Consider the following 18,629-nt stretch of genomic DNA (forward strand, 5'->3'; position numbering starts at 1 on the left):
CATCATCTTCAACGCGTCCGTGAACGCGCGCCCTCCTCCTGTGCAGCTCCACTCATGCGTGATGACTGGGATGTGCTGCACCTGGACAGAGGCTGATGCTGAGGCCAATGCGAGCAGTGGTCCACGAGCTCAGTCGTTCTCTGCACATTATCAATGAGAGCCTTTGTAGCTAATGCGTTCATGTGGAGCATTTCATCATGCACTGTTGATGCTACCTGTGCAGCGCTGATGCACCAAACTGGCCGAGTTACTGGGACAGCTGTGGTGTCTGTGACATCTCTTTTTCCCTCATCCTCCATGTTTACAGCTCTCTGCAGCCGCCGAGCGTCACGCGCTCGCAGACGATCGCGACAGCGGCGGCTGTGGGTGAGTGTGCGTGAGTCAACAACCTTGTTCGCTCACAGTGACTCAGGTTTCCAGAGAAGGACAAGTCGAGACCACCTCATTTATCACAGTCCTTCTGATTACGCACTGTTTCTGCAGACCAACGTCTGAGTGCTGGGAAAAAAAAAACAGGACTTGGGCGACTTATTGCGGTTTAGACGCCGTCGGACATTTGCCGCTCTCGTCCGACCGCCTCCTGCCGCTTGCGCCTCCGCCGTGGGCATCTTGTCCGTGTCTTGGCCTCTCTGCTGGCGCCCGACCCTCCGCCCGTCACGCCCGCCTCTCCGGCTTTGTTCCCCGTCATAAAATATCGACGGCCCTCGACCGCTGGACCTGGCCTCCGTCTGGCCTCGCTCCCCCGGCCCCCCCGGCCTCGGCGGGAGGCTCTCAGGGCGCAGTATGTGGGTGCCCTCGCCGCACGGTTGTCAAGCATAAACCAATCGTTTCACCTAACTGAATAATGCCAGGCTCCTCTGCAGTCGCCCTCCCACCCTGCTCGCTCTCTGCCCCCCTCTGCTCACCCCCTCCAGCCTTTTTGTCATTTCCATCCCTGCTTTCCTGCCTCTCTGGCTCCTCTGACATCCACCTTGATCTCTCTTCCCACTGTCATCTTGTTATTTCTCTACAGATTTGCTCCTTTCTTCCCTGTATTTTTAACACGTTGCCATCTTGATCCCTTAATTGTCTGACTCCTGTCTTTGCCTCCTCCGTACATGCACCTCTCTCCCTCCCTCACTCTTTCCCCATCATCCTGTGTCACATCTTCAGACCTCCTGCCTTTGTGCATCGGGTCAGCGTGAGCTGTGCCACCCCCCCGACAGTGAACCGTACTGTAGGTCTCGCTCTGGCCAGATGTGTGTGAGGTTGTGTGTGTGTGAATATCTATGCAAAAACCCTTTTAGTGTTGACCTGCAGGCGACCCCAAACATTACGTTTGAGGATTTTGCATTGTTTGCTGCAGGGTTCGCTCTTTGTTCTGCCACAGTTGGTCTTGAAACAATTATGAATGCTACAGAAGCTGGCAGTCCAGGACACAACCTCCATCCCATCCTGCAGCACTGTACGTGTTGGCTGAGATGCTCTGGTTACTAATCATGGGTCAGGGTTGCCTTTCACTGGGCAACTCCAGGTCGTTTCATTATTTTCAGGCTTTAAGAGCTGCCTTGGAGGAAGCTTCCAAAAGATTCCGGTGGAATGGGCCATACGGGGTCTATGCCTCTTCATCTGTGAATACTGGGACAATCTGAGTGCCTGGATGTGCAATCCAATTGTATTAGGTTGCAGACTTTAAGATGCCACTTTCATGCGGCGTCACAGTGGCTGCAGCAAAGGGGTGCGCTTGCATTTCAGGAAAAAGCAAAAGCAACTGCTGGTAGAAACGACACACGCCAGTCAGTCTGTCTAACAATGGGAAATTCATAAACAATACTAAAAGATGCGCTCCCTGAACATTATAGAACAAATACGAGCTAGTGCACTGAATAGAGGCATGGGGAAAATGGTCAAACAGGTATGAGCTAGGACTATATTCATTCCAGTCTAGACGGACTAATAAGATTTTTATAGCACACATTTCACCATTAATAGGAAGAGGAGAGGAGAGGAAAGAGACAATGGAAAAGAACGAGAGGAAGGAGAAAAGAGGAAGGAGAGACAGTAGATGAAGGAGAGGAAGGAGAGGAGAGGAAGAGTAGCAGTCACTCCACTGAGATCATCTGTTTGATCAGTTGTTTACACCAATGTCTGAACAGGTCACATTTTCAGACAATAAAACAGCTCAAATTTTTTCATATATGACATGCATCATAGAATCACAGGTTTCAGCTCTTGCTTACATTGTATGATGCAATTCCCTTCAATGTGTCCACTGGTAATAATACAGGAGGCCTTCAATAACTTGAGTGCGTCAGTGCGTGTTGAGACACAGCATCGTTCAGCACCACGGACAGCGTCAGGGTTTTGAGCAGAACACATTTCACATTTATATTCATCCAAAAGGAAAACGTTCAAGACAATACAGACACCGACAAAGGTTAAATAAAAAAATTGTTTCAATTTTAATTTTAGACCTTCTGATATGAGATTGAATCTCACACGTGAACCTGTTCTGTCTTTGAACAAATTCAAGGATAAAACGGCAAAAGAGCACTTGTGGGATCATTAAGGCTACAGGTCTAATAAATACGCAGCTCCTCTGTCTCATCTGTGCGCTTTTCCATCTTTTCTGGAGGCGCACACGCGCACACACACGCACACGCACACAACACAACACAACACACACACACACGCACACAACACAACACAACATCTGGGCCCAGGTGTTTCCAACAACAGCATACGCTCAACCCTGGAAGTAGAAATAGGCCAAACTTACCTCGACTGACATTAAAAAGGTGTGTCCAGGATGCACTGAACAGAGGAGCCGAGGTTTCGCCTTCTCGGAGACACCTGGCCCGTGAACACCATGGAGAATCAGTGTCCACTGGCCGTCTGCGGAATCCGTGCACTCGGAGGCATTTCTGTGAGAAAGAACGAGAACGTCGTCTGCGCTGCCGCGGCGTGAAGCCCGGATCCCCGTTGGAAGATTCGGCTGTGCGTCGCAGCCCCGGTGAATCTATACGGTGCGCACTGGGCTCCCGTGGGCTCACATTTCCAGAGATAGCAAGGGAGATAACTCACGGCGATCCACGCAGGGTTTCTATTAGGATAACTTTTTATCTAGGGACTTAAAAATGTTTGCGCAAAGGAATTTGGGAACACTTTCCTTTTTTTCCACCCTCGCGTTCGCGGAGCACGTTGCGAAAATCGGCAGACGAAGATTCGTTACAGCCCGTGCATCACCTTTTCCACAGTTTCCACAAAAACCGGCACGAAGAAAATTTCACATCCTCTTGGGCAATTCCAGCAGCTCAGCCTGTTATTTCCACACGTTATATCCAAAAGGCGTGTCCGTTCCTAAACCCTGGCGCAACAGTTCTTCACCTGGAGAATAAAATAAAAAATACTGCGAGGTGATCGCCTGCACTTCATCGTGCGTCCAGTCCTCCTCCCGGCGGAATGGAGGGGCGCATCTGTCAAGCCAGCCTCTTCGTGCAGCCAAAATATCCCACGAAGGCTCACCCACGGACACCTTCAGACACACGCACGAATCAAAAGCACAAGGCTGCTGAGCAAAAGTGAGTCTTTTCTTACTGTTCGCACTGTCCGTGCGCCTCGGCGATTACGCTCCCGGTGCGTCAGAAGCCCGTCTCGAGCTTGGATTTTCTGCAAAGAGTTCTGAGCGCAGGAGAGAATGAGTGAGGGAGCGATAAAGAAAGAGGAGGAAAAGGAGAGAGAGAGAGATTGAGAAAAACAGGCAATAACAAGCCATTGAATGAGGAGTAATCAGCTTTGTGTTTAGGCGGCGCGCTCCTAATTATATAGGAAACCAACTCTTTCCTTTAGTCCTGTCTGACAGCGCCCGTGGCAGTGTGAACGTGCACTAGACTGGCAACGTCGCCTCCGTGCGCGTGCACGTGCTTGTGGTATTCGGTGTGAAAATTATGGATGGCGGATTTCATATTTGATGTTTAGACCACAATAACCAGCGCGCAGGCGGGAGGGACGCTCGCACGGGGACGTGCACCCGCACAGCGTTGATGCGCAACACAAATGGTCCACACAGGCGCACAGGTGAATAATAAGGCTCAGCGTTTCGCGTCCTCATGAGATCGGACAAGCGAACGAGGAGCCGCAGTAGAATCACGCATGAACAACTTCGATTTAGGCACCGAGGAGCGGTGGGAACAGGGAGGGGAGGTGGGGGCTCCCGACGAAGTGCGCCGCGGCTCAGGTTGGTGAGTGGGTGGCGGTAAGTTGGCACATGACAGATAACATACTGTACGTCGTATTAGCTCCAAACAGCTGAAGGAAGTGGAGTCAACCGCGTGATGTGTGAGGAAACTACAGAGGGGGCAGACGGGGAGTCGCCTCCAGAGGGCTTAATGCAGATGAAAAATCAGCTTGGACGGAAAATCTCATTTGCAAGTGGCGGTGGTGGGGTGGATAAGGGGGCGGTGGGTCCACGCTGCACACACACGGTAGAAAGTCTTCCTCCAGTCACTTTTATTCTTTCAGCACCGCGGACAGCTAATATGCGAGGAGAACCCTTCCAGCGCTGTCCAGGGTGCTGAAAACGCCTCATTTGGAAAAGACTCACATTAATGTAAGCCATTACTCTCTTGTTCCTCCATTTATTTGCCTTAACCTTCTTCACAGAGGGGTCAAAACGCTTGGTCAGCTTCCTGACGAGTTCTTCACTCCACACTGGCTTTTTACCAGACTTTGCTCTCACCACTGCACCTTCTCTAGTTTGAGCAGTAGCCACTGGCAACAAATTACATGTTTCATAAAAAAAAAAAAAGTTAATTTATGGATCAACTGTGATCTTGACAATAAATGCTAGTTTATTCCTACAGAAAGCAGCTGCCATGCTCACGCATACAGCTTCAGACACTTTCCACATGTATTGACAGCAAATTATTTATTATGGCACTTTTATTCCCCGCAAAAGCAAAAGACTGGAGGCATGAAAATTGTATGTTTTGCTATTGTGAGTTTATGAATAATTCAAGACACCATGTGCAAAAATACCCCCACTTGCCAGCTTCAACTAAAGTGCGTTATTCATAAGTTGTGAATAATTGAGGTTTAGGGAACACAGTTGGAATCGAGGGGGGTATCTTGCTGACTCTGTGCTTTGGCTGTGTTAGTCCTTATGAGGCTATACAATGCTGGGGTCAGGCAATTAGCAGGCGCAACAAACAAACAAAGAAAGGCGCCCCGCGTGTTTCAAGAATAAGAATAAGTCCTGTTGCGAGTCGGAGGCACACACCGAACAACGTGAGCGCCAGAGCTGTTGCATTATGTTGCACTGCATCACATCACAGCCCATCATGTCGCCCAGCGTCTCATCACATGCCATCACATCAAGGTCGCGACGCATCAAGCCACTTCATTTCAGGCTGGCTGGCATCACAACAAAGCGGAGCAATGACATAGAAACAGAGCAGGGGAAATAAGACGGCAGCAAAACATGAGTCACGGAAAGTAGTGGTGTGTTTTTACTTGGGATAATAACACGGTGCCTGATTTTTACTACAACCTGCCAATTTATACAAATCCAGTATCCGGTTATGAAGACGACCACAAAATAGCAACATATGCTTAGAGGTTGTTCCAGGCTTCCTGGATTTTTATGGCACCTACATGCAGCTCTTCACTAGACTGTGCTTCACTTTTCTGTTTCATATTGAATCACATTCTTGGAGCCGCTGTATAGGAATATAGGAAGTCCATCTTCAGCCCCAGGTTGACCACAAACACGATCATATATAGTAGCCAGCATATATTTAACATGTCAGCATGGATGCGCACTGTGTTACAGGTTGTTTTCCCTAGAGATGCTGTGACAAGCTGCCTGTGTGTGTGTGTGTGTGTGTGTGTGTGTGTGTGTGTGTGTGTGTGTGTGTGTGTGTGTGTGTGTGTGTGTGTGTGTGTGTGTGTGTGTGTGTGTGTGTGTGTGTGTGAGGCTCAGTCAATGCTCAGGGTGAAAACTCATCTGCACATAAACAGTAACTTTAGTGGCTGATAGTCACATACACACGTGTGAAAATCACACACTGTCATGATGAATATCCTGTGAAGCGACTGCTAGAGAGTGGAGATTGGAGCAAAGGGCGACTGGAGAGTGAAAGTGAGGACAATCAGGGTCGATAGGTGAGAAATCTACCATCATTAGTTTAAAAACATTCAATCCCGACCGGAGCAATCCTCAAGATTAAACTCCAGCGCTGCTGCTTTGCTCAGTGGACTCATGGACTGCCTGCTTAGCTGTGTGCGGCTGGTTCTGCACACTGGCAGCTAGCGTTTCAGTTTCAAACACCAGCTTTCGGGTGAACGTGATCCATGGTTGGTAGAAATGCAAGAGTTTGTCTGCAGTCTTTAATTTAACGATGCATTTATGTTTTTTAATCAGGGCGTGGCTTCCTTCAGATTTGAACGAAATCTAACAATCGTGTTGGATATTGTTTGCTAATACTGTACATGTACTGTATCTGTCTTAAATTATAATTTAATAATAATTAGGAAATATTCCAAAGCCAAGACAATTTTTAAACAAATTTAAGCCGCTTGCAGCCACGAGGCACATTTATATACATGCAGACACATTGAATGCTGTTAGTTCTGCCGCTCCCAGCCATATTCATCACCGCTGGAATAATCAATTTACCTGACTCCGAGACAGCAGCTGAGGAACTTAAACCAATTTTGATGTGATTTAAAGTCTATTTACAGTATATCTCCTCTCCGCATGCACAGACATGTGCGCACGCAGTAGCACGAACCATCATCATGCACATACGTCTTCAAGTCCCATTTCATAGCCTTGGCTTCGCCCGTAGCCCCCCTGGAGGGATTCAGTAAATAGAAAGCTAGTTTGTACTTTCCATTAGGGCCTAATTCTATTACGCAGCTGGCTTTTATTGATCCAAGTGAGACATGCGAGAAACGTAGCATGAGGAGAGCTCTGTGGGTTTGTGGGTGGGGGAGGGATGGGGGGGGGTGCAGCTGGAAAACACATAGGGAAGGTTGGAGCTGGAGTGTCTGTCGTCATGCCCTGACAGCGTGTGTGGCACCAAAACATACTGATTCTAATTGACATGATTTGAACAGTGTACAGGACACACACACACACACACACACACACACACACACACACACACACACACACACACCACAGCACAGGGGGCGAGGGAGCGGCGGCTGTGCTGATATAAAACCCATATCTGCCCGGGGACCTGGGCGGCGTGTTACACGGTGGGCGGCGGCGCGGCGCAGGCGTGTGGCATTCCAGAGATGTGGTCACACCTGACTCACGGCGCCCGAGGGGGGAGATTACGAGGCACAGTTGCTCAGATGAGCCTGTGCGCGCTGGTGACGGTGGCGGGAGGCAATGGAGCAGATAAAGGAGGAGATGAGTTCGGGGGGAGGTGTGAAGGGGTCAAGGTGATCGGGGGGATCAGATACGGCAGCGAAGAGGGAAAAGGGACATGAACGTGAATGATTTCACTAAAATACTGAGAAATAACATGATGTCACTGCTACTGGACCTGGAGCCAAAAGGAGAATAACTGTAAAGGCCACACGGAGAACAGGAAACACAAAAGGTCAGAACTGACTTTAAGAAAATAAAAGTCTCAGATTCTGTAGGAGTGAGACGTGACTGTACACAAGCTGGACCACAGAGAGCGATGGGACGTCGACGAACAGGGAGTTTGACGCGTTTTCCCCCGTGGATGTGAGTCCCATCAGGATTAAAAGCACGGCGGAGCTCATGGCTCCTCGTGCTTATTCTATCACTGTCACACCCACAGTCATAATGTGGCCGTTGTCAACGCCGTCATTTAGAACAATGTTTTCTTTGACAGCTCAGCTCCTATTGATCTGAAGAAGAAAAAAAAATCCAAGACGCATCTTTTATTGTTTAGGTTTTCTGGATGGTGGGACATTGTATTTTAAAGATGAATCACGGAACACCCACGTCTTTGCCCACAGATTATTTCATGTTATGGTTGTGTGGATGTCGCAGCGTCAGGACGGCGCTGCCCAGGTTTCCTTTATTGTGATTCGGGCGTAACTTAGCATTTAGGTTATAAAGGGCTGGTCGTGACTCACTACACGCTCGCAAGAGGAGGATTTATGCCCTCGTTGGTCTGCACATGGAGCCAGATCAATGCATTGTAATGAATACTTGACTCACACAGCCATCATTTATGTTCCGAGGTCTTGAGCTAAATCAAGTTTAAAACTTAGACAATCAAATAATTAGATTTACCCAAGTGACTTTGTAAATTACATGGTGGTCCCCTGGCTGCATTCGTAGATAAGTCCAAACGCTCTGAGCTTAATCATCCCTGATAAAATAAAAACTGTGTAATGCTCAGTGAGGAGCAAGGTTAGGACTGTATTTATAGAGCAGCCAGGTCAGGGCCTCCTGCGCTGCATCCTGGAGACTTCAAATCCAACGTAACACGACATTTTAAGATATGATACAACTTGTCAATCAGCCTGCAGCATCAGCCCAGTGACCCTGGTGTGGAACCCATATCTGAAAGTCACTGAAATCAAACCTGCCAGGTTGACAGAGCACATCTGTTAGCATTAGGGAGATAAGCTTCATCCCTGCCCATGAGACACCTTAAGTAAACAGGGTGAGTGACTTTGACACGGTGTGTGTGAGGTGCATTACAAATCTGCCTGGAGGTTAAAAGTGATTAACTGTGCATCATAGGGGCAGCGTCTGCCTCGCTCTTCATCTCTGCCACACAAAGGAAGAGAAGAAGCACTATAATGTGGAGTATATTTATTCATTGTGTGCAGATGCCACTATTGTCCACTTGTACTTGAAATCCCTGTGATGAGATGCTGTATTTGTTCTGAAAAGTGCTGCGTCAGCGGGATCTATAGTTCAAGCTGCTTTGATGACATTACCTTTCAGATATAACCTACATGTATCCAGGGAAGCAGGGAGGGATCGGCGGTGTTTAAAGGGCTTACTCCATGTTAAAGGTCACCTGCGCTGCTGCGCGCACAGACACACACAGAGTCACCGCAGGGCTGCTCAATGACGGCGTGGAACCTGCAACCTGTGCAACGCTAGGAGGGGAAGAGCACTGTACAGGACAGCTGGATCACGGTTATGGATAGAAATGGTCACCAAGTAACATGGAGGTGTTCCACAGGGCTCCATTCTTAGATTTGTGTTATTCATTATATTAAGAATATATATACGTTCTTTTATATCACTAGAACCAAACCAACATTTCTGATTCTGATTCATAAACTACTGAATCTCATACCTGGCTTTATGGGAACACACATCAAAACACTGCTTCATAGAATATTGATGACTCAGCACCTTGTAATGTCTAAATAACGTTGCACTCGTCGATTCCTTCGCGGACAACAGACATTTTCCAGCAGATTCATGCGCTGCAGCATAGTAATGCAGCGTGTGACACCGGTACGCATGCGAGGGTGTTATACTGCACCACTGGTTTCCTGCCCACGTCCACACACGCACCACACACCGGCTTCATCTTCTTTATCGGTTTGTTTGCGTCTGCGGTTCCTCCGTCGCCTTTCCACGTAGGACGTCGTGTTCACTGCTCCTCCGGGACCACTCCTGCAGCCCGTTTGCCATTCCCTCTTCTCCAGCAAAAGCCGTTATGTTTGTAGCTTTCTTTTTATTTCATGGCTTCTATACAGCGCAAATAAAACCTGGCCTTATTTAAACTCCCCATGAAAACACTGCCACGAAGATGTAACTCAACAGTTGCTTTTAAGTTTATCATCACACCAACACAGGAGCGGGCCTGAGGTGAGGCAGGCCTGCGGAGCATACAGTAAATCCTGGACTGCAGTCAGCTCAGGGCGGACCCACGCACATCTCAAAGTGTGGCTGATAGCTCCGGTGCAGAAATCTGGAGTCATGCTGACGCTAAATATAGACAAAGGTTTTATGTAAGCTGAGGTGAATCATTCCATTGCACACATTTCAGGACATTTTCTCACACACTGCATGAGCGACTTGGCTCAGGTGATGGAAAGATGGGACCGTTAACCGTCCAGCACAGTCATTAAATGACATGAGATGGAACAACACATACACCTGTTGTTGAGCCTGATTGGGCTTTGAAAGGCAGAAGATGAAGGATCTGCGATGGACTGGCGACCCGTCCAGGGTGTACCCCGCCTCGCGCCCATAGCCAGCTGGGTTAGGCTCCAGCACCCCCGCGACCCCGCATATGGGAATAAGCGGCTTGGAAAATGGATGGATGTAAGATGCAGGATCTGAGTGTCTTAACAACTCGCCGGTCGTGTAACATTTGAGACATCATCTTAAAGGGGACTGATCATGCACTTTGTAGACATTCTGGAGCGTTCCAATGACTCTATGGGTCACATTTACACACAATGAGCACGGTAGAAGTGCATTTCCTCCTTTTTTCCCCATTTTGTCCCGCTGAAATGTGGGCTGCTGCAACCACACACCTGTGGGAAAAAGCTAATGGCTATCGTCCTTCGAGCGGCTACAGGAAGACGGAGCTTTGTCCTATTGAAATGTGCTGCTGTGAGCTGCTGCTGTAACCACGCATACATGCACGTCGCCCGGACCACCCGAGCGGTCTGGGTCTCCGGTCTGGGTCTCTGGTCTGGGTCTCTGGTCTGGGTCTCTGGTCTGGGTCTCCGGTCTGGGTCTCCGGTCTGGGTCTCTGGTCAGTCGGAATCGTGTGGTTGTGTATCGTGTATTTTCTACAGCCTTTAGCTGTTATCGCGCATTAGTCATTAGCAGGGTGATCCCTACAATAAGACACAATAAGACATGCTCATGTCTGTTATTACCCCGTCCTGTGTCACAGCCTAAAACGACTTGTGATTTGCGGTTATGTATTTGTTCTATCAAATTTTAACATCGTCATCAACAACAACATCTTTCATCTGAAAAGCCCTGCAAAAGCTTCTGCCCTCAAACCCCCAGACTAAATTACCTCAGTAACCTATACATTGCACATTGGAGTGTGAAGATAAGTTTGTTATAGCTTTGGAAAACACTTTAATTCAGAAAATCATAGTATTGAAATCACATGTTTTTCTCTTTTTAATATGGTAAGCTGTAAAGTTGAACCAACCATAAAAAAAGCATGTGCAAATATAATTCAATCGTTTCAAATCGTGCACGTTATAGACTCTAAATAATCATTTAGCCTTTAACAAGTGGCTGCAAACCGTCGATTTGTTGACATCAGACTGAGAGATTTTAACCTGCTGGTGTTGACTTTGACTGTGAGAGGGAGCATGAGGCCGAGTGGCCGGCAGAAATAGAAATGCATGTGTTGCCTGGAAGATGACCAAATATTTAGCACAGGCAGGAGCCTTAATACCAGCTGACTGTAACCAGGCAGGATCATATGGCAGCATTTGGCCCCCGACGATGTGAGACGGGAAATGGACAAACGTGAATTGTTGACACTGAGTCAAATGATAAGGACGACTGACATCTCTGACTCACTGCCAATAATTTTATCACTATTACCACATTAGGGAGGTGGAATGATAAGAACTTAAGTAAGATTTGTTTAACTTGGATCGAAGCAACAAATAGCTGCGTTAATTCAGGAAATCATAGTATTGAAATCACATGTTTTTCTCTTTCTAATATGGTAAGCTGTAAAGTTGAACCAACCATAAAAAAGCATGTGCAAATATAAATAAAATTTCAATTGTTTAAAAAGATTCTTAATGAGTATTTCACACACAAAAAACAGATTTCTGCTCAAATGGTAAATCAGTTATTCCACAGGTGGTCTACATCCAACATACAGTGAGTGTTTTATCCATCAGGAAACTCTGCCTTCATCTACAACCCATGGATGAAGAGATGACAACTCAGATTCTTCACTCCAGGAATCCCCAGCACCAGCTCACTAGCCTCTGTAGACTAGATACCTGCTACAACTTCAGATACAGAGACATATTACTGTCAGGTTTATCAAGAATACTCCAAAAACCTTTCTAAAAAAGCTATAAAAACACGTTAGGTCAATACATAATTTGGACCAATGCTCTGACTGAAAACCATGCATTAACAGGGTCGGCCTCACACTTTAAAGTGGTTGATCTGTCGGCCTGTGTGTTGTGTGACAGATACAGGTATCTAACTTAGGCCCAAGTGAAGGAATTCATCCAGTTAATTCACTGCTTTGAATCCTCACGTCCACCCTGCTTCACCCTCAGTAGCGCCTGCACAGACCAGAAGATTACAGATACCAAGGAGTCACAATGAGTTATAGCAGCTTCCTTCTTATATGTAACTGCTGTTATGGATGCTAGAAATGCTTTCAGTGGTCAGATACTGATTTATGGGTCTGCAATAAACTGACAAGAGTCTTCCTCGTGCCGCCGGACTTAGTCACATGATCTGGTACTTTACATCACAGAGGAGAGGCTACGGGTTCATTTGAGGACACCTTTTTCCCAGTTTGATTGATGAAAGGACGCTGTTCAGCAAAAGCAAACGGCAAGTGATAGATCAATCAAAGTTAAAGATTTCAATTCAAAACAATTCCTATTCTCCCGTGTGCGCTTCACTGCGTCACTCAACCCCGTTATGGTGTGGTCTTTGAAGGCTGATAAAGGGGAGATCTATCTGTCTTACATCATCCTATTCTCTCATTGGTTACCTTCACAGCGTGATCAATGTTATCCAATCACAACCGCACAATACACATGCCCAGTCATGACATGAACGTTGCCTTGCACAATAATCTAGGTATTTCTGGGTTCTTTCCATCTGACCCTTTTTATTTTGCAAACCCAGTTTGAGCAGAATTGCAAGAATGCAGCTTACGCATCAGATTTATCAAAGCATGTACTTAGTTACACCTTTGAACTCTTTAACCTTTACCTGGTAAACAACTCCTGCAATAAGGCATGTACATAAAAATCAACGTAATACAGAAATTATGATCATAAGATCATCAATAAGAATCACCATACTGATTGTTACACATTTTTTATTAGCATTAGCTTTTGCTTCATCATTTCTTTCAGATTTTCCCTCTGATCATTTGCTCATTCAAAGTACTCACTCACACACACTGACTTTCCTTCCTCCCGGGCTTTTCTGGACCCTTTCTTCTCCCTCTTGGAGTTGGTCCTCACTTCAACTCCTTCTGTTCATAGCCACTTCCTGGTGTCCAAACTCTCTGCTTCTGTGACAGTTCACACCAAACCTTATCCTATTTCTTTTGTCTGTCCCAGTAAACAAAAAGGGTCAGAAGCAGAGTTCAGTCTCCAGCCACACGCTTATTATCTGAGTGACTGAGGAATAAACACAAATACTCACGTACACTAACAACACAGTCTGGGATATTGATTTTGTCTCCCACAAAATAATGAAGAGGGGAAGTGTTAAAATGGCTTATTTCCAATTAGGATGTGGGAAGAGGGACGGGCCCAGTCCAACAAAGACACGGAGGGAAGGAGGAGAAGGCTGACGACAGGGAACCAGAAGGAAAACGAGAAGAAGAAGAGAATCACCGGACGAGAAGGAAAGAGGAGGGGAAAATATACGAGGAGGATCACAGAACGAGACGGAAGCGGAGCCGAGGCGTTGAGCTGTGGGAGACCCCCACCCACTCTGCCAAGTGGTTTCCCACACACGCTGGAAAACAGCTGGATCATAAGATGGACCACTGACACATAAAAGCCCCCACTCGTGCTTTCTAGTGCTTTGAAGGAATCACAGAACTTCCACGCCGTGTTTGTTCTTTTTAATAAGTTTGTCTCTAGTTTTGTTTGTTCTGCCTTTTACTGGTCTTCCTTCTTGTGCTCACATTCCGTCTCCCCCTAAATTACATGTAAATTATTTATTTATTCCCTTAAACCTAAGAGGGGTTTGCCTGCCTATTAATCTAGCCCACACACACACACACACACACACACACACACACACACACACACACACACACACACACACACACACACACACACACACACACACACACACCTGTAAACCACGTCAGAGCGAGCACTAAAAGCCGCACAGCTGGTAATAAAACCCTGACAGGACTAAAAAGGTCATCAGACCTGATGCCATTAGTCTTCGTCTTGACTCAGTCTGTTCACACTGAATCTATTCTTCATTTTCTGTTCACTCTCTGTCTCTTCTCTCTCAAACCAGCCTCATGCACATTGCTTAATGTTACATCAGATTAAAAGGTTAAAATACACAGCAGCCTCCAAAACGCGCACACTTTGCCGACTCTGCACGCGTGCAAAGCACAATTTACTGAGAACAGCAATATTTAATGATTTGATCCAAGATATCGCTCCACGCTTTATCTTCACCTCGTACCATCAAACTCATTTAGGAGTCACTATACTGTAGGCAGAGTGTGGCCGCAACTGCCTCCTTAGCTTCTTCCACATCACTTACACAACAACAGTGACATCTAGTGGCAGACATCTGTAAGTGTGTGTTGCCAGTTCAATGTAGAGTAAAAGTACACTGTACTTTAGCAGAAAATGTAAACATAAATGTAAAGTATAAATGTCTTTAATAAAATTGTATTTGCATTGAACACACAGTTAAACATACTTAGTTTAACTTACTGTTATTTTTACTGAGTGTGAGTGTGTTATAACTGCTGAAAATGTGGCTGTCACAGAAATAACCCAAGTACAGTTTGTTCGTAAAAGGTCACATTTTAATATGTGTTTACAGGCGCACGTTCTTCTCAGATATAAACGTGGAATGTCTAAGCGGACACAGTAAAAGACAAGCGATCGCGCTGTGGAGCAGATACGAGCCAGATAAAGTCTCATTGATCTCCCTCCGCGTCACCGGAGCATCTACTGTACGTGTTAACGAGATAAATTCTTGCATAGCAGGATAATGGCGCATGTGGCGAGCGTGTCATGGGACGTGTATGTGTGAAGGTAGTGAAACGTGGGGCCGAAATGTGAGCGGATGAAGGGCACGCTGAAGGACAAGCTCCAGCCGCTCACGGGGGCTTTATTTGATCTCGAAGCTACAGAGGCGAGCGTCTCCCTCGATGTTGGTTATCGAGTACTTCTCCGCTCCCATGCGGTTGGGGAAGTGAATGTTGGAGCCATCGGGTAAAGTCACCAGGAACTCTGTAGGGGTGAATTCAATGATGATCTGCACAGGGAGAGAGGAACAATAAAAGACAGACTAGGGTCCAGTTCCGAGGCAGACCAACGTACAGCAGAGTGAAGCACCCACGTCCTCTTACCTTGAATTCCTCCCCTTGGGAAAAGGGGAAGCCTCCCTCACGATGCTCCTCACACCAGATGCCGCCCTGATAGGAGTTACACACCACAGTGTTTTCATCTCCGTGGGCATTGAAACGAGGGTTGATGTGCAGCACAATCTCCTCCTTGTTTGGGCCGATGTTCACTGCAAAGCTGAAGAAAGGCATTGTTCGCATTTTGACATGATATAGTATCACACCTGCAGCTCAGTGGCAGCACTGCTGCTGTTTTGATATACAACTAGTAAATAGGTGAAGAATGGGGCTTGTGTTCAGCTCAACTCAGCATTTGATTCAATGATTCGAGGCGTTAATAGAATCACTACTTACTCTCCAGCATCAGGTTTGGCAACTCCAACGATGGTCATGGTCTGTCCAACCTTGAAGGACATGTTCTGTATGATCACACCCTGTGCAGAAAAACCAAGCATTAGTGGACTAAGTCATTGTGTGGAGCTGCAGGCAGAGAAGCTCTCTGGCAGTAACCTCAGCCAGCGCTCTCTCTCCAAAGCTCGAGTCACCTTCGGAATTACAGAACATGTGTTTTCAATCAAGGCAAGTTTAGAAGTGGTGAAAAACGATGAGGGGCTACTCTGAAAGTGAGCAACATTTTCCTAAAGGGTCGAAGGTTCACTCTGATCTGAATAAACGGAACTGTTACGATTGAGAAATTGCACGTCAGCGGCTCGTGTCTGGTTGTGAAATACAGAGGAAATGATAGAAAAGTCACTTTGGTCCAGTTTGTTCTCAAGCACAGTTTAACAAGAAATATTAAGATATTGAGCCACAGTGAAAAGATCGGATGCAAAAACTGCAATGTCCTCTGTTCATAGACACGCTGACGAACAACCCAGAGGAGGAGAAAACACGTGTTTCATTTCATTCCCTCCATCCGTGCAGCTTGTGTGGAGCATGTGACACTGGAGCTGGAGGAGAGCAGGGATGGGCTGGCTGCCACCCTGCATTCTCCACCACGCCGCCACTACAACAAACCACAAACCCGACCGTGCAACATGATTTATGGTATTACACCAACAATCACTGACGGCCACAAAACCAGAAACGCTCGAGTGAGGCTTCTCCACTGGAATAACGGCCACCTACTGAAATTAATGTGTAATGGAAAATAAATCTGACATTGAAACTCCCCTTAACATGCAAAAATGCTCTCCACTCTCTGTCGCTGCTGACAGTACGGCAGCATCTATTTTAACCTCCACTTGATGAGTTCATTTTATTCTCCAATACTATTTAAGCCCGTTGTCTTTACTCGTCTGGGCTTTTTCCAAACGTCCAGGCCCTGAAGCCACGTAAAAAAGCCAGAATCATTCACAGCCATCGTGCACGGTGCAGTATGTAATCAAGTCAGGTTTCGGACCAAAAGAAGTCTACAGGCTGAGAGAATGAAATGCACGAAAGTGACCAAGCATTTCTGCTGCAGTGTATTTAAACTAACATCATTCAAGTAAAAAGTGATGCATGTGCAGCTCAATGAGCTCTGTAGCAAATAGTTTCACCATAAAAGGCAAAAGAAAAGCAAAGGAGAAGAACAGCGAGTATTGGAGCCTAGTTGGAGTCAAAGGATACGAGGCAAGACGTTGGAGTAAAGCCTCGTTCAGCAGCAGTGAGTTGGCACATTAAACCCGGCTGCAGATGTCACTGTGCAGTTAGAATACTGTATGTGCCAAACTTCCTATTCAGAGGAGTAATAAAATAGAACATTTAAAACAGGCATCATGTTGAAATGATACTCACTTTCATCATCTTTGCAGATTTAATCAACGAGAAGAGCTGAGAAGAACCCAGAGAGCTGCAGGCATGGCCTCTGCAGCCCCACAGGCCAAGCTATATACAGTACAGTACAGAGTGGGCGGGTCCTTCACAGTGAGCGACGGCTCAAGCGGCAAATAGGGTGAGCTCATTAAACTAAAGCCACGTTATAGGCTCTAAATAATCATTTAGCCTTTAACAAGTGGCTGCAAACCGTCGCAAGTACAGATATTTAGCAATGGTTGATTTGTTGACATCGGACTGAGAGATTTTAACCTACTGGTGTTGACTTTGACTGTGAGAGGGAGCATGAGGCCGCGTGGCCGACAGAAATAGAAATGCATGTGTTGCCTGGAAGATGACCAAATATTTAGCACAGGCAGGAGCCTTAATACCAGCTGACTGTAACCAGGCAGGATCATATGGCAGCATTTGGCCCCCGACGATGTGAGACGGGAAATGGACAAACGTGAATTGTTGACACTGAGTCAAATGATAAGGACGACTGACATCTCTGACTCACTGCCAATAATTTTATCACTATTACCACATTGGGGAGGTGGAATGATAAGAACTTAAGTAAGATTCCTTTAACTTGGATCGAAGCAACAAATAGCTGCGTTAAAATCAATTCTGCAAATATGTTGTGGTGATAAGAGAATTTCTACTGGTGCCTGTGTTTATTATGTGGCAGCATTTCCCCTCATTGGAAATGCACAACAATCAAAATGAGCTCGACTCAACAATAATGTTATTGTCCGCTGGATAATATGCTGTTATTTGTTTGGTTATGATGTATTAGGGTTGTTACACAAAAATATAAAGCAGTAACTGTCTAAGCTCATACTGTATCAGATGATGGACAGTGTGCTTTCCGATTAGTAAACAACACCTCCTTTGTTATATTCATAAGAATAAGAAAACCTTCAATAGTCCCACAATAGGGAAATTTCGTTCACTGACAGAAAAGCATTTTTCAAGTGCATATCAGTGGAGTTACTGCAACTTCAGCTGTTCTTACAGTAAGTGCATGATTTGATCTCAAGCATCTGGTGTCGGTAAGCGTTCCAACAAATGGTCAGCGTCCGAGCCAAAGCCTGACCTCTGGTGTACTGTTTTCTGCCACGTGGAGGAAGAAGAAACAGCTTCATGAACGCTTCTTCATAATTTAGTTTTCTGTACTTGTGATCAAATGCACAAATATGAACATACACAGGAAAGTAAAAACAATCATGGTTTTTCATGACTTCATTGAACACACACACACACAATCTGCGCTACTACTTCTACTACTAGTAGTACTACTAGTACCACTACTACTACAGTAATAGTGTCTGAACTACAACAGTCTGGATTAAACCTGCACCATCCAGGAGGAGCTTTGGGCCATTTCCTCTAACAGAACCTGAGCTCAGCCATATTCTGGGTCAGAGAGTCTGCTGTGACCGGTTCGCTTGAGGCCAGTATGCTCTACAGATCCTCTGTTGGCTTATTTTTTGTAACTATAGCTCAATGTAACGATTAATCTTTTATACATGAGATATTCAGGACGATAAGTCAGCAGAATATGACTCGTTACATAGTTATTGCATCAGC

At 46.2% G+C, this 18,629-nt stretch overlaps 2 protein-coding genes across 3 annotated transcripts in view; both read right to left on the reverse strand.

Moving 5' to 3' along the window:
* Positions 1 to 3,860, reverse strand: part of cacna1ia (calcium voltage-gated channel subunit alpha1 Ia) — a 90,553-nt gene extending 86,693 nt beyond the window's left edge. For both annotated transcript variants that reach the window (XM_029158292.3, XM_029158290.3), the window contains exon 1: positions 2,759 to 3,860. The gene's annotated coding sequence lies outside the window, so the exon portion shown is untranslated. The remainder of the gene's footprint in view (positions 1 to 2,758) is intronic.
* Positions 3,861 to 14,674: 10,814 nt separating this feature from the next.
* On the reverse strand, positions 14,675 to 17,170 carry lgals2a (lectin, galactoside-binding, soluble, 2a). The gene is made up of 4 exons (XM_029160069.3): positions 17,019 to 17,170; positions 15,594 to 15,673; positions 15,246 to 15,417; positions 14,675 to 15,151 (listed from the first exon to the last, which is right to left on the reverse strand). Exons 1-4 carry the CDS (start codon positions 17,025 to 17,027, stop codon positions 15,005 to 15,007), a joined length of 408 nt encoding a protein of 135 aa, XP_029015902.1. The 5' UTR covers positions 17,028 to 17,170; the 3' UTR covers positions 14,675 to 15,004.
* Positions 17,171 to 18,629: the final 1,459 nt, after the last annotated feature.

This window comes from Betta splendens, chromosome 8, assembly GCF_900634795.4.
Source record: "Betta splendens chromosome 8, fBetSpl5.4, whole genome shotgun sequence".
In the NCBI taxonomy this organism is placed as follows: Eukaryota; Metazoa; Chordata; class Actinopteri; order Anabantiformes; family Osphronemidae; genus Betta; species Betta splendens.

What these genes read in the sequence shown, in the direction of transcription:
- lgals2a (XM_029160069.3), bottom strand. An exon ending in GCCAAACCTGATGCTGGAGA is followed by an intron (nt 15,418 to 15,593) that starts GTAAGTAGTGAT and finishes GCCTTTCTTCAG; the next exon opens with CTTTGCAGTGAACATCGGCC. An exon ending in CCCAAGGGGAGGAATTCAAG is followed by an intron (nt 15,152 to 15,245) that starts GTAAGAGGACGT and finishes CTCCCTGTGCAG; the next exon opens with ATCATCATTGAATTCACCCC.